Source organism: Poecilia formosa, unplaced genomic scaffold (assembly GCF_000485575.1).
Source record: "Poecilia formosa unplaced genomic scaffold, Poecilia_formosa-5.1.2 Scaffold398, whole genome shotgun sequence".
Taxonomy (NCBI): domain Eukaryota; kingdom Metazoa; phylum Chordata; class Actinopteri; order Cyprinodontiformes; family Poeciliidae; genus Poecilia; species Poecilia formosa.
This window is the reverse complement of record NW_006800337.1, coordinates 332,356-349,147: the sequence shown is the minus strand read 5'-3', so window position 1 is coordinate 349,147 and position 16,792 is coordinate 332,356. Positions and strand designations below refer to the sequence as shown.

The window sequence follows — 16,792 nt, the reverse complement described above, 5'->3', positions numbered from 1 at the left end:
GACTTGGGTATTTAATTGAAGTGTGTTGGACCAGGGAGACATCGAAGAGTTCCATGACACTGGTCTTCGAAGACTTGGATTGCCCACCCATGAGCTACAGCCTTCTGAAGGTCAGCAGATAAGATTTTAGTGTTTTTGGAGACTTCTTTCAGCATCTTGCAGCCTCCTCTCAAGGTGAAAATGCTTGGTTGGCTAGACCTCAGCACCTTGATGGTTGCTTTATTTGTAGACTGCTTTCTGTATGGTTATGGTTATGGAAAAGCTGATTTTCAAATTACTTTGATCTATCTCAATATCCCCTAACAGACTCATAATCTGCAACAATCTTCGTTCTGAAGATTCCAGAAAGCTCTTTGGTCTTAGTCATGCTTGTTTGATGTCATTTTAAGTGAGTGTAAATTTGTATCTATCCTTTATGTTCCTTACCACAAAGGAAATTAAACTTTTTATTGTAAGTTCATTTTTTACTTGAATATTTCAGTTTTGCTAAGATTCATGTTAAGCCCACAGGCTATTGTTGGGTGTCCAGACTGATTTTCCTTCTTGCTTTATGCCGTAAGCTTGGCTTTTCTACCTGTGACTGAAAATGTCATCTTTCCAGAGCTCCTATGGTTCCACTCTGTTTAATGTGTGCAGCAAATGATTGTGCATAGCTGCCTCCACTCAGCTCATCAGCTGCACAGTATGAAAGCCGAGAGATGCATTGTGTGTCATTGGATGTTTTGGCAACATAAGCATGCTTTCTGGAATTGGTAAAAATATCTTCCTCCCTTACAGGTTTCTTCTTTTTTGCTAAGCCAACTTGGGCCCATTTCAAAAGGCAATTACCGCCTAAACCTAATAACAGGTTCTGCCACCCTGGGAGCCAATGGCTGCCATCAGTTGTTTTCAGTGACCAACACTTTTACATTGCAGTTGGGAAAATTTGGCCCACTCTCCTTTAAAAAAATTGAGGGCTTAACAGCATGAAGGTCAGTTGAAGGTCATACCAAAAGATAGAAGCCCTGGCTTTGATAAGGCAGTTTAAAAAAGCTGTGTATACATTTTATATCACCTGTATAAGATTTAGTGAATGTCAAAACATGCAATAATCTTTCAAAAACCATCCATTCATCAGCTGTAAGTGTTAGCATGAACCAGACACATGTATCAGATGTTTCTCATTACCTGATATGCCAAAATCAAAAATGGCAAGGTTAACGATCATGAGTTCAGGAGGCTTCAGCTTGGTCTTGCGTTTGATGGTCATATAAATGACAAAGCCATTTCCTGTTGCAGACATGATTCCTGTCAAGAGAGAAATAAAGTTTTACTGTATGGCAATCTTTTTTCTTCAAGTCTTGTATCATAGCCTGGCAATTGCCCTCCCCTCAATTCCACTCTATTGTCATCTCCCTTCAGTCCTCTGTCTAAAGATTTTCCCTTTGCTTTCATCCTGACCAATCAGTGAACAGAAGGAGTTCCAAAAGATGCATAGATTTTTTTCTGCGCTGTTTTAGAAATATAGTTTGCCTGTGGTTGTAGTTTGGCGACAACAGTGGAGGAAGAGAACAAAGCCATTTAGACCATGTTGGCCACGCCTCCAAAATACTTTATTGCTAGCAAAGATGTGGCACGATAAGCTTCATATCGCGCAGCTTACTTCAGCTTGCAGAGCCAAACGTTAGCAGCAAGCAATCATTTCTCAATAGTTGAAACTCCAGACCCTTTGCACGAAGCAAAGTAAGGAACAACTTGTTTTTACCAGGCTACTTCTTTGTGTTCAGATCTTTAAAGAAAAGTCACTTCCTGTCAGCGTTTAGCTGCAGGACCAGAATAATCCTAATTGGAGCTAGAATGTGAAAAAATAAAAATTTCACCACCATGGATAACTTGGTTACCTATTAACAGGCCATCAAACCTCTTGTTAGTTTTTCATCTAAGATTCCATCGGCAAAGTGATTGTAGATTACACCAAGTTAGAAGGACGGTGGAGTTTTGGAGAAGTAGTAGGAGATAAACCACAGCCATGTTCAAACCTCAGCTGGCAGGTGGCTCGTAGTCGTGCTGACGTTTCACATATTAAATACAAGAAATGATGAGAAAACACAACACACAATATAATGCTGCCCCTTATGTTTATCTTGCAGTGTGTTACACTTAAAAGGAAACTTTATATATATAATTAATTTTATACAAAGTACATGAGGAATATTATGGAGGTATGATGTGTAAAATTTCTTTTTTTGTACCTTGTAATGTTTTATACCCATGTATGCATCTCAAAGACATTAATTAGCCTAATGCTAATTAGTTATGGAGGCTATTTGTGCTTCGGTGGTTGGCAGGTGATGAACAAAGAGTTATCAAAGTCTTCCTAGCTGCTGTTGCCTGAAAATACCAGGATGTTAATGAGTCCAGTGGGACCTGACAGCACACCAGAGAGCCATGAAACCAAACGAAGGAGCTGCAAAGCCGCACTGAGCCGATGTCTGGGGGATAGCATGGCTCTGATCTGGACATTTTATGTTACATGAAAGGAATATATTCTAAAAATATAATTAAGCACCAACTGAAAAGTGAATTGTGGTCTTTAGTATTATGAGGTTTTTATTGTGTCTTTTAGTGTTCATCTAAATTATGAGAGTAAGAACAACATAATTAGCCCTAAAGGCTCTTCATATATTTTGTGTTTTTTTATGTTTTATCCTGTCATAGTTAATTGTATTAGTGCAATTTGAAGAGCACCGCCAAATAACATTCCAATAAGTTATTTTAACTAAACATTTCAGAACACAGATCAGATTCCATTATAAATAAATAAATAAAAAGATTTTATGTAAAAATTTAATGGATTCTGTTTTGTTTTTGTTTTTTTGTTTTTTTCATTTTCTTCTCATTTTCCCTTCAACTTTGAACTTTTATGGCCCCCACTTGAAGAACGCTGCTTCACACCATAACCTCAACTTGGAAACTTGGGGCAATCTGCCGTGCCCAGAGGCAAACCGACCTCTGGCAGGATGAAGCCGGAATCCGCCCACTTTTAGACCGCCAGGCTAAAGATCCAACTGCCTCAGTCACCTCCATGTTATTGGAAAAATTTAACGCATTAACCATCACCAGCATACACATGCAGATTAAGTGGACGTGTGGCTTTAATGCAGTCCAAAAATAAACAGTTAAACCTGCAGCATCTCCCCCACAGACTGAGCAGTTTAGCCTCCAACTCCAACCTGTTTCCCATCAGATGCTTCCCATTCAGCCAGTTTGATCTGCACAAACATTCCTTTAACTGAATAAACCACATTCATCGCTGTGACTATATAGGGGAACTCGCGGTGAAATTAATTTAATAACTGCCACAATGAGTGGACTGTGCACCTCCCCCATTTCCATGTACTCATATGATACACGAGGAAGGAACATAATAGCGAATGGAGGCTCTCTGCCAAAGCTGGGCTGTGGGTCAATGTGAAAGTTATTCGTAAAAAAAAACAGACAAACACTCTGAGACGGGATGAACTGTCTAACCCCTCCGCCTGGTCCTCCTAATTAGGTTGGCCGATTTGGATGAATAATAAGGATAAATAAAATGCATTCCATGTCTTGCTCAATATCCTGCTGTATTAGTTAAATGAGGTAAAGAACGAACACTTTACACTGGAACTGGAGGGCCCAAAACAATATTTAAAGGGGAATAAAAAAAAACACACAAGCGTAACATAAATAAAATCGACTAGATCACAAAGTCATAACGCTTCCAAAAATATGAATCATCAGAATGATTACTGGGACACACATACCCCCAACCACCAACTTCAGTGTGTTTTATTGGGTTTCTTATGTGGCAAACCAGGACAAAATGGCATATGAATGAGGTTTTAAAATGTTTTCACAAACAAAAATCTGAAATGTGTGGCTTGCAATTAAACCATGCAATTGTGAAATGTAACTTTTCAAAATTCAACTCTCAACACTTCAAAGAACATGCCACTCCAGTGGTGAAACACAGTGGTGGAAGTATCATGCAGTGGGGATGAGGCTCTGCATCAGGGCCAAAGAAAGCCGGTCAGGACAAAGAGAAGAGGAGAGCTAGAAAGATAATTACGACTGCGTTTAGATCAAAAGCCTATTCAAGTGTCAGAATGGCCTAGTCAAAGTCCAAATCTAAGTTCTAATAAGTCTTTGCCAAGAATTGAAAACTGATGTTCACAGATGCGCTCTGCCCAATCTGTCAGATGTTGAGTTATTTTACAAAGATGAATTAGCAAAAATAAGAAAAACCAGAAGCAGTAAATCAGCCAGGAATATGAATACCAAGTATCTCTGTGACCCTGGTTGTTAATGTCCACTCTGATGAATACACACACATGCCTGTGTACGCACAAGCGCACATGCATGCACACAAGAGTTGTAATCTTCCAGCCCTTTATTCCACTGAGGCAGCCATGACCTTCCCTTCTCTTTCCTTTATACTGCAGCACTGGATATCTATTTAGCTTTTATTTTCAAATGCAGCTTGACGAGTCATTTTCACACAGTAAATACAAAATGACATTGCTTCCGTTTATCTTTGCTCTGACTCATGAACCTTTGGTTCTTTGTGTATGTCAGGACCTTGGAGGACAGAAATTGCACAAAAAATCTGAAAACTTTACTTTACTAATGTTCCCATTTGATACAACTAAGCAGATGTCATTTAAACTCTTGCTGTAAGACTTTTTTTTTTGCCTTTCTAGCCTGACTCATGATTAAGAAGGAGTTAATAAAAAATTGTAGACCTTCAGACCGTTAACTCCTCACAAGCAAATTGTCTAATGGTTCTGACAGTAACTGAACATACTGTGAAATCAGTTTTGCCTTTTATTTGCTTTTGTTGGATGTACAGCAGCTGAACCTGCTTCATTTGGGCGCCTTCACACCAGCCCTGTTTGGTCCACTTCAGTCAAACACTAGTTCCTTCATCTAGAAAGTCTGGTTCATTTGGTACAAGCAAACTCCGATGTGGACCTAAACAGCAACTCTATCCCACCTAAAAACGTTGGCCTTGGTTTGGCTGAAGTGAACTCTATTTCTGTTTGAATGACCACCAAGCAGACTGGAGAATATAACTGTCTGGGTAAAGGTAACCAAAACAAGCAATGACTCGTGGCCTTCTGCCAAAGACAAAAGTGAAATCCTGCAACTGCTAAAATCTGACACCACTCGTTTCATGAAGAAGAACGTTGCTCTCAGTGAAAGTCCATTAAAAGTGCCAATGTTACATTAAATTGTCATTATTTACAAAATCATGCAAAGTTGGAACTTTTAATGGACTTTTAATGCAACTTTTAAGGCAACTTTGCATTAAAAGTTTCATTATTTACCAAATGACACTTCATGACAACAGTCATAAACATTCATAAGGACTCGTTCATGTTCATAACAGGTGTTATGTCATGTTTATGACAGTGTCATGTCAGTCTTATGCACACCCCTTCAAATAAAGTGTTACCAAAATAAGAAATTAAAACCAAAGTAAATAAAAACATTCTACCCACAATATTCGCAAAAAATTTCTTCCAGAAGTGCGTTTAGATATCAGACTCATAAACATTCACTAATAGTTACATTAAATAAAAGAAATATGATACAACATTAAAACTTTGGTCATCTCTTAATATCTTTCAGTATTGAAGGTTTTCCTCCTGCGGTTGGCGCTCACTGCTCTGGGTGAATCATCATGTGATCCTCCTGACGGCCATCAAGCAAAAGTGAGACACTGTGTTACACTCTTTTAATTTGGAGACAGTCTAACCAGTAAAAGATACAAAAGATTATTTTGTTATCAGAAACTGGTGAATAAATTATTAACGCCCCAGCACTAACCCTGTTGGGTAACTTTATTTAGTGGTTCTCTTGTGGCCATGCGAAACATAAACTGTTAAAAAGTCTGTCATAAAAATATTTTTAATAGACTTTAAAAAATAAAAAAAAATTTACAAAGCCCTTTGGTTCATTTAGTTTTTGATTTTGATGTATAAAATTTTGAATCCCATGAAATACAACTTTTATTATGTTTTTCTTTTTTCCCAAAGCAACACAAATATTTGGTTTCTCCAATCAAATATACACAAATTAGATTTTTCCCAGCCTGAGTATCACCCTTGTGATCTCCGTGGGAGAAGAAGATCACAGTCTGTACTGTAGATTAACTTGCTATAGAAGTTTCCTCTGACTGTGACAACACTGCTCCTGGTTTCTAGGGTTCAGACTCTGTGGTCCTGCAGGTGAAACAATCCCTGCTAAAAGGACAACCTGTCTAACCACCTTTACTTTGTTGCTCATTTTCTAAGGACCCAAGTTTGTTGAGGTTTGATCTTCACAGGAGAACCTGGGTAACTCTTTACTTCCTCTTTGTGTGTCTCATAGTAGGACGTCATAGCAACTCATCAGCTTGTCTAACCTGAAAAGTTTGACCAGAGAGAGAAAGAGCAAATTTCCATTATTGTTATCAGTCAGTATTCTTTTACTGATCCTTAGATGTTTTCTGAGTTTGACGTTGTAATTATTGTTTTATGACTTTTTCAGTTCTTTAGGTTTGTGTTGGAACAGTAACACATAAATGTAGCCATACATTTGAGACTGTATTGCTATTGTCATTTAAACCTTTTCTAGCTGCAGTATGCAACTTTTATAAAAAATATATTTTCTCCATATTTATTAAAACTGTCACCATGTAGTGGCAGGATGGTATGAGAAGGATAATCTGTGAAAACCTCCTCCCAGTGCAGTCTGCAAAGATGTACCACTTCCACTGAAAAACAACCAATCAGAGCCAGAAGGAGTCCGGTCAGTCAGCCTCATGCACACTGCTAAATGTACAAATGACGGAGAAACAACTTACCGTTACAGGCAAATCATTTTAAACTGTCATCGAAGGCCATGCTAACTAGCCTTAGCAATTGTGGCAAGCTATGTTGTGGTAAACCACCTGTAGTTTAGCAGAAAGTAAGGAGGGGAGAAGCACAAGAGTGATTGACAGCGCTAAGACCCTCCTCCTGGCTCTCATTGGTTGTTTCTGAGTGGTGAATTTCTGCAGTTAGTACTGGGAGCAATGGGAGAAGACAGTAAAGTTAGATTTTGTCATAAATTATCTGTCTTATACTGTCATGACGTAATGATAATTTTAACAAATATGTAAAGAACATATATTTTTTTATGAAATTTACATAAGGCAGCTTTCATACAGAAAATATATATATATAATTTTGTTTTCTTGCACCATCCACCTCAACCAAACTGTGATACTTGCAAAACCCACAGATTACCAAGATGTCCTACCAAGATGTCCAATGAATGGATGTTTTTTGGTGAACTTGCTCTCCTGTGTCAGTTTTAACCTTCTCCAGTGTTTAATGTTTCTATCAGACTGAACAGTGTATAATAGCAGGGTTTTCTCTTGCTGCTGAGCACGTGCTGCGATACTGTTAACGGCCTCTGGGTCTTGAGAGACGTCTAGCAGATGTTATCAGAACATATTCCATTTATCCTAGTTTTCCTCCTTCACAAACACTGGCCAGTGGAGCCTGCTGGTCATTTTATTGTGTAGTTATTTGCATGGCTGACGTCTTCATCCCACTGAAACAAAGCTATCTTCTTCAAAAGCCGTTCCCTTTCACAACTCGCTAATTAAGATTTAGTAATGTGCTTTTTGTGGTTAGACAACAGAGCAGCACCAAGCTGAATCCCTTCTCTATCAGCCACCCTGCAGACCTCACTCCTATACTCAGATAATAAGCAATGGAATGCAGACAGGATATGAGGAGAGAGAGAGGAACTTCCAAATCCTCAAACCTTCAGATCTGCAAACAGGAAGTATATATTGATGTTGTTTTTGTACTTTTAATTTGAAGACTATCCCAAACACCAACTTTAGGTATTTTACAAAATCTCTGTTTGATTGTGAAGTCAAAGTCATCCTACATGCATTATCACCCTCACGCTCAACTCTAGTGTGGTCTCAACAAATGTTTGTTTTTTTTTTTCCCCACATGAGCCGTGGACCCCTGCAGCTCCTCCAGAGTTAACATGGAGCCCTACACTGCTTATTTATTGCATATGTGTTTCAAAAGAACGTGTTAGTTCCAGTCAGGTATTAGCTCTTCACATGAGCCCATAAAGTCACAACATGTGCAACAAGTTCATCTGCTTCTATGAAGGATTTTCCTTTTCTTTTCTTTTTTTTTTCTTTTTTTGCGCTGATCTGAGGAATGTTAATGTCTAAAAAGTTAACTAACATGGTTGATTAAACTGATGGACATGAAAACACACCTGATAAATCAAAGCCAACACACTCACATTCCAGGGCAGATGAAGGCAAATCAGCAGAATGTCTTTCACTCCATTAGCTAAAAGACTTCAGCGTGTGCAGCAGCTGAGTTATTCTTGTTCTGTCATTGATTCAGAGAGAACTATTAGATTAGATAGAACACCTGCATGTGAGCTCTACCTCTGTGTGAAAAACCTTACTTTTATAAAATACCCTTAAGACTAAAGCTTTAACACCCTTCTTTAGTCAATACTGCAAGTACTGTATATACCGAGAATAAATTAGTCACATGTAGACTCTTTGCATTAGTTAGTATTTATGGGGTTTGTTATTTATTCAGGCTAAAATACAACTACACACGGTGTTGTGGTGTCACAGGGGTCAAGCACAACCAACATAAAGAAGCCTTTTGAAGAAGCCTGGTGACCTTTGCTGCATGTCTTCCCTCTCTCTCATTACCTACTTTCCTGTGTGAGCACTTTCAAATAAACGACACTAGAGCCCAACAATACTTAAAAAAAAAAAACGCATTGTGTTCCAATTTTCTGCCTAATCCACCTGGAGTTGAACCGGTTATGAAGAACCAATCCATGCATGAACATTCCTTCAACTTGCTGTTCACGATGAAGACTTAGAACCTTTGAAGATGAAGGAAAGTTTTTACAGTCGATGTTTGAGCATCTGACATTTTTCAATTTTTATGACCAAAAACTGAGACTCACTGCTCTGCTGACAAAAAATGATCCATTTGGACTTTTTACGTTTTTTTTTTACTTTTTGGACCTTTTTCCCTGGTCATAAAGCCAAAGCACAGGTTAGATCAGACCTAAAAAAAATCCAATTTAACCTGGCTATTTTAAAATGCTACTAATTAAAAGTGTTTGCAGACCTCTGACTGCAGTTCTTCAAAGGCAAAGGATGAGTATGGAGCCAAAATGGTAACAGTTTAGAAAGATATTAAAAAGAGATTTGGCATTAAAAAATAAAACACTGTTAAATCAGACATTGAAAAAAAAAATCACTTGCGCAGTTAAAAACAAAATAGGCTCCTTCACAGACCTTTCATTTTTATGTGTCCAGTGCAGAGGGACGACATTCCAGGTCCAGCCAGAAGACCGAAGGAAGCTGGCTTAAAAGGTTACTCCACTCTTTAGATGTCCTAAGGAAAGTGTGTCAGGGTTGATTCATTGGTCCTGGTGCAAAACAAGCCCAAACCAAAAGCCCTCCAGCACTGTGCTCAACATTATTTTGACATGACTCTAGTGTGGTATGTTTTAGTTTCAATAAATATGATTATGAACTGAAATATCCTCTTTATTTTGAACACTTTGTTACAGAAGTCTACTTCTTCACCTGTATAGTTTTTTCAGAGCACTGTATTGCAGCATCTTTGAGTGAAGCTGATTAATATTCCCTTTGTTGGATTAGACTAATAGACTGCACACTGTATATCTTTCTTGCTGACTGATAATAGAATCTAACATTATATTTCTCCCAAAAGAGACAGGAAATGATTTCTACTCTTAGAACATTGCATCTGATCCTTGAGACACTACTATATCCTGTATTACAGAAAAGCACCAAATCCACTTAAAAACAGAAACTCGTGGTTCCTGGAGGGGAAGAAGATAAACAAAGCCGAAACATAAGAAAACCTTGAATGAAAGGTAAAAAAAAATAAAAAAAACCTGAAGCTAACATTAACAGTAGATAGAAAGGAACACTAATCAAAGGAAGATCGATATACAAGAATACACAAGAAACTAAAGTCCAACCACCTACAGATCATGAAAGTCCCCCACATCCACACATTCCCCAAAGAGTCTAGGCAGGAGGAACAAAACCAAACCCAATCCAGGTGGGAACAGGGGGCCTCAAAAGGAGGACAACAAGGAAAACAAAAAAANTTTGCTTTTGTTGGATGTACAGCAGCTGAACCTGCTTCATTTGGGCGCCTTCACACCAGCCCTGTTTGGTCCACTTCAGTCAAACACTAGTTCCTTCATCTAGAAAGTCTGGTTCATTTGGTACAAGCAAACTCCGATGTGGACCTAAACAGCAACTCTATCCCACCTAAAAACCTTGGCCTTGGTTTGGCTGAAGTGAACTCTATTTCTGTTTGAATGACCACCAAGCAGACTGGAGAATATAACTGTCTGGGTAAAGGTAACCAAAACAAGCAATGACTCGTGGCCTTCTGCCAAAGACAAAAGTGAAATCCTGCAACTGCTAAAATCTGACACCACTCGTTTCATGAAGAAGAACGTTGCTCTCAGTGAAAGTCCATTAAAAGTGCCAATGTTACATTAAATTGTCATTATTTACAAAATCATGCAAAGTTGGAACTTTTAATGAACTTTTAATGCAACTTTTAAGGCAACTTTGCATTAAAAGTTTCATTATTTACCAAATGACACTTCATGACAACAGTCATAAACATTCATAAGGACTCGTTCATGTTCATAACAGGTGTTATGTCATGTTTATGACAGTGTCATGTCAGTCTTATGCACACCCCTTCAAATAAAGTGTTACCAAAATAAGAAATTAAAACCAAAGTAAATAAAAACATTCTACCCACAATATTCGCAAAAAAAATTTCTTCCAGAAGTGCGTTTAGATATCAGACTCATAAACATTCACTAATAGTTACATTAAATAAAAGAAATATGATACAACATTAAAACTTTGGTCATCTCTTAATATTTTTCAGTATTGAAGGTTTTCCTCCTGCGGTTGGCGCTCACTGCTCTGGGTGAATCATCATGTGATCCTCCTGACGGCCATCAAGCAAAAGTGAGACACTGTGTTACACTCTTTTAATCTGGAGAGTCCAACCAGTAAAAGATACAAAAGATTATTTTGTTATCAGAAACTGGTGAATAAACTATTAACGCTCCAGCACTAACCCTGTTGGGTAACTTTATTTAGTGGTTCTCTTGTGGCCATGCGAAACATAAACTGTTAAAAAGTCTGTCATAAAAATATTTTTAATAGACTTTAAAAAATAAAAAAAAATTTACAAAGCCCTTTGGTTCATTTAGTTTTTGATTTTGATGTATAAAATTTTGAATCCCATGAAATACAACTTTTATTATGTTTTTCTTTTTTCCCAAAGCAACACAAATATTTGGTTTCTTCAATCAAATATACACAAACTAGATTTTTCCCAGCCTGAGTATCACCCTTGTGATCTCCGTGGGAGAAGAAGATCACAGTCTGTACTGTAGATTAACTTGCTATAGAAGTTTCCTCTGACTGTGACAACACTGCTCCTGGTTTCTAGGGTTCAGACTCTGTGGTCCTGCAGGTGAAACAATCCCTGCTAAAAGGACAACCTGTCTAACCACCTTTACTTTGTTGCTCATTTTCTAAGGACCCAAGTTTGTTGAGGTTTGATCTTCACAGGAGAACCTGGGTAACTCTTTACTTCCTCTTTGTGTGTCTCATAGTAGGACGTCATAGCAACTCATCAGCTTGTCTAACCTGAAAAGTTTGACCAGAGAGAGAAAGAGCAAATTTCCATTATTGTTATCAGTCAGTATTCTTTTACTGATCCTTAAGTGTTTTCTGAGTTTGGCGTTGTAATTATTGTTTTATGACTTTTTCAGTTCTTTAGGTTTGTGTTGGAACAGTAACACATAAATGTAGCCATACATTTGAGACTGTATTGCTATTGTCATTTAAACCTTTTCTAGCTGCAGTATGCAACTTTTATAAAAAATATATTTTCTCCATATTTATTAAAACTGTCACCATGTAGTGGCAGGATGGTATGAGAAGGATAATCTGTGAAAACCTCCTCCCAGTGCAGTCTGCAAAGATGTACCACTTCCACTGAAAAACAACCAATCAGAGCCAGAAGGAGTCCGGTCAGTCAGCCTCATGCACACTGCTAAATGTACAAATGACGGAGAAACAACTTACCGTTACAGGCAAATCATTTTAAACTGTCATCGAAGGCCATGCTAACTAGCCTTAGCAATTGTGGCAAGCTATGTTGTGGTAAACCACCTGTAGTTTAGCAGAAAGTAAGGAGGGGAGAAGCACAAGAGTGATTGACAGCGCTAAGACCCTCCTCCTGGCTCTCATTGGTTGTTTCTGAGTGGTGAATTTCTGCAGTTAGTACTGGGAGCAATGGGAGAAGACAGTAAAGTTAGATTTTGTCATAAATTATCTGTCTTATACTGTCATGACGTAATGATAATTTTAACAAATATGTAAAGAACATATATTTTTTTATGAAATTTACATAAGGCAGCTTTCATACAGAAAATATATATATATAATTTTGTTTTCTTGCACCATCCACCTCAACCAAACTGTGATACTTGCAAAACCCACAGATTACCAAGATGTCCTACCAAGATGTCCAATGAATGGATGTTTTTTGGTGAACTTGCTCTCCTGTGTCAGTTTTAACCTTCTCCAGTGTTTAATGTTTCTATCAGACTGAACAGTGTATAATAGCAGGGTTTTCTCTTGCTGCTGAGCACGTGCTGCGATACTGTTAACGGCCTCTGGGTCTTGAGAGACGTCTAGCAGATGTTATCAGAACATATTCCATTTATCCTAGTTTTCCTCCTTCACAAACACTGGCCAGTGGAGCCTGCTGGTCATTTTATTGTGTAGTTATTTGCATGGCTGACGTCTTCATCCCACTGAAACAAAGCTATCTTCTTCAAAAGCCGTTCCCTTTCACAACTCGCTAATTAAGATTTAGTAATGTGCTTTTTGTGGTTAGACAACAGAGCAGCACCAAGCTGAATCCCTTCTCTATCAGCCACCCTGCAGACCTCACTCCTATACTCAGATAATAAGCAATGGAATGCAGACAGGATATGAGGAGAGAGAGAGGAACTTCCAAATCCTCAAACCTTCAGATCTGCAAACAGGAAGTATATATTGATGTTGTTTTTGTACTTTTAATTTGAAGACTATCCCAAACACCAACTTTAGGTATTTTACAAAATCTCTGTTTGATTGTGAAGTCAAAGTCATCCTACATGCATTATCACCCTCACGCTCAACTCTAGTGTGGTCTCAACAAATGTTTGTTTTTTTTTTTCCCCACATGAGCCGTGGACCCCTGCAGCTCCTCCAGAGTTAACATGGAGCCCTACACTGCTTATTTATTGCATATGTGTTTCAAAAGAACGTGTTAGTTCCAGTCAGGTATTAGCTCTTCACATGAGCCCATAAAGTCACAACATGTGCAACAAGTTCATCTGCTTCTATGAAGGATTTTCCTTTTCTTTTCTTTTTTTTTTCTTTTTTTGCGCTGATCTGAGGAATGTTAATGTCTAAAAAGTTAACTAACATGGTTGATTAAACTGATGGACATGAAAACACACCTGATAAATCAAAGCCAACACACTCACATTCCAGGGCAGATGAAGGCAAATCAGCAGAATGTCTTTCACTCCATTAGCTAAAAGACTTCAGCGTGTGCAGCAGCTGAGTTATTCTTGTTCTGTCATTGATTCAGAGAGAACTATTAGATTAGATAGAACACCTGCATGTGAAAAACCTTACTTTTATAAAATACCCTTAAGACTAAAGCTTTAACACCCTTCTTTAGTCAATACTGCAAGTACTGTATATACCGAGAATAAATTAGTCACATGTAGACTCTTTGCATTAGTTAGTATTTATGGGGTTTGTTATTTATTCAGGCTAAAATACAACTACACACGGTGTTGTGGTGGCACAGGGATCAAGCACAACCAACATAAAGAAGCCTTTTGAAGAAGCCTGGTGACCTTTGCTGCATGTCTTCCCTCTCTCTCATTACCTACTTTCCTGTGTGAGCACTTTCAAATAAACGACACTAGAGCCCAACAATACTTAAAAAAAAAAAACGCATTGTGTTCCAATTTTCTGCCTAATCCACCTGGAGTTGAACCAGTTATGAAGAACCAATCCATGCATGAACATTCCTTCAACTTGCTGTTCACGATGAAGACTTAGAACCTTTGAAGATGAAGGAAAGTTTTTACAGTCGATGTTTGAGCATCTGACATTTTTCAATTTTTATGACCAAAAACTGAGACTCACTGCTCTGCTGACAAAAAATGATCCATTTGGACTTTTTACGTTTTTTTTTTACTTTTTGGACCTTTTTCCCTGGTCATAAAGCCAAAGCACAGGTTAGATCAGACCTAAAAAAAATCCAATTTAACCTGGCTATTTTAAAATGCTACTAATTAAAAGTGTTTGCAGACCTCTGACTGCAGTTCTTCAAAGGCAAAGGATGAGTATGGAGCCAAAATGGTAACAGTTTAGAAAGATATTAAAAAGAGATTTGGCATTAAAAAATAAAACACTGTTAAATCAGACATTGAAAAAAATAAATCACTTGCGTAGTTAAAAACAAAAAAGGCTCCTTCACAGACCTTTCATTTTTATGTGTCCAGTGCAGAGGGACGACATTCCAGGTCCAGCCAGAAGACCGAAGGAAGCTGGCTTAAAAGGTTACTCCACTCTTTAGATGTCCTAAGGAAAGTGTGTCAGGGTTGATTCATTGGTCCTGGTGCAAAACAAGCCCAAACCAAAAGCCCTCCAGCACTGTGCTCAACATTATTTTGACATGGCTCTAGTGTGGTATGTTTTAGTTTCAATAAATATGATTATGAACTGAAATATCCTCTTTATTTTGAACACTTTGTTACAGAAGTCTACTTCTTCACCTGTATAGTTTTTTCAGAGCACTGTATTGCAGCATCTTTGAGTGAAGCTGATTAATATTCCCTTTGTTGGATTAGACTAATAGACTGCACACTGTATATCTTTCTTGCTGACTGATAATAGAATCTAACATTATATTTCTCCCAAAAGAGACAGGAAATGATTTCTACTCTTAGAACATTGCATCTGATCCTTGAGACACTACTATATCCTGTATTACAGAAAAGCACCAAATCCACTTAAAAACAGAAACTCGTGGTTCCTGGAGGGGAAGAAGATAAACAAAGCCGAAACATAAGAAAACCTTGAATGAAAGGTAAAAAAAAATAAAAAAAACCTGAAGCTAACATTAACAGTAGATAGAAAGGAACACTAATCAAAGGAAGATCGATATACAAGAATACACAAGAAACTAAAGTCCAACCACCTACAGATCATGAAAGTCCCCCACATCCACACATTCCCCAAAGAGTCTAGGCAGGAGGAACAAAACCAAACCCAAACCAGGTGGGAATAGGGGGCCTCAAAAGGAGGACAACAAGGAAAACAAAAAAACAACAGGCCTGGGATGTGGAGGTGGCCTGAGAGGGAGGGCAAGAAAACAACAAAACCAAACCAGAGTTCAGATGGACAAGCTGATTCAATGACCATGATGTTCCTGTTCTTTACAGGCCTGCAAACTCTGCTTACCTTTAACCTATAGGAAATCTTTTGACTTTTGCCAAGAGGAAGATGAGCGACACCAGAACCAACAATGAAGATGAGCATAAGGCAGCTATCAAAGCAGCCTGGGCTTCCATTACACCTACAGGCTGAGCTCCTCCATGCCACGGCGCATTGATGCAGTAATTCATACAGAAGGAGATGCAACCAGGTCACAGTGCAGAGAAATGAACTGACCTGATGTTTGTGCTCAAAACATCCATCTTTACCTATATGCCAAGTCATTAAAATTTCAAAAAATAATAGCTTAAAACATTTTTACGCAGGGTAAAAATGTTTTACTCTGCGTCATGAATTTCTTTATATGGTCGTTTCACTTTCTGAAATGACTGTCAAGAAATACTGCATTTTAGGCAATATTCACAATTATTAGATGCATGTGTGTGTGCACTTATTTCCTTAAATTTCACTAAACAAACTGATCCAACTGGAGTTTAACTACAGCTGTCCTTTTAATTATATGAAATTATGTACCGTTTTACTAAGTTTTTATACTCTTAACTGTAATATTCTATCTTGCAGTGAGGGTGTGACATGTTGCACTAAGTTTGGGTGGAATTTTCCAAGAACTGAAGAAATCACATTCACCAAAATAAACCCCAAACATTAAAGAGTTTTGTGCAATGTGTGGAATGACAAGAAATGTGAAAGCAGTGCAGAGGTGGATGTTGGCTGATATGGAAACTCACCTATGATGCAGATGTAAAAAGCCGCAATGATGTCCGCCTCTCTGGAGAGCCTCGAAGCAAAGGGGTCACCACGCAGGAGGTAATGGGGGACATATGCGGCGTACGGCCATGTTGTGTTCTCCATCACTGCTATCAGTGGAGAATGTCCTGTGAAGTGAAAGGAAGAAGGTTGAAACAATAGAAGAGCTTCCTCAAATAGAAAACGCCTCACAAAGACACAAGGTTTCAGGTAAGCATTGCAGAAAAGCAACACTTCCTGTTCTGGCTCTGCTGCATAGATCAATGCATGAATAACTTTTTTTATCTAAATAAAAAACAAACAGCATTAAAAAATCTGACGCCACAAGTGTCAATAAGTAGCAAAACAGGAAATGACTGCAAAACTGGTGTTCTATACAGGGAT

General features: G+C 38.2%; 1 protein-coding gene across 1 annotated transcript in view; it reads right to left on the bottom strand.

The window, feature by feature from the left end:
* Positions 1-16,531, bottom strand: part of LOC103154743 (opsin-5) — a 36,113-nt gene extending 19,582 nt beyond the window's left edge. Inside the window, exons 1-2 of the mRNA XM_007576139.2 lie at positions 16,390-16,531; positions 1,168-1,287 (exon numbers count right to left, since the gene is read on the bottom strand). Of these exons, the coding sequence (XP_007576201.1) occupies positions 1,168-1,287; positions 16,390-16,513 (244 nt within the window). The 5' untranslated portion in view covers positions 16,514-16,531. The remainder of the gene's footprint in view (positions 1-1,167; positions 1,288-16,389) is intronic.
* Between the last annotated feature and the right edge of the window lie 261 nt (positions 16,532-16,792).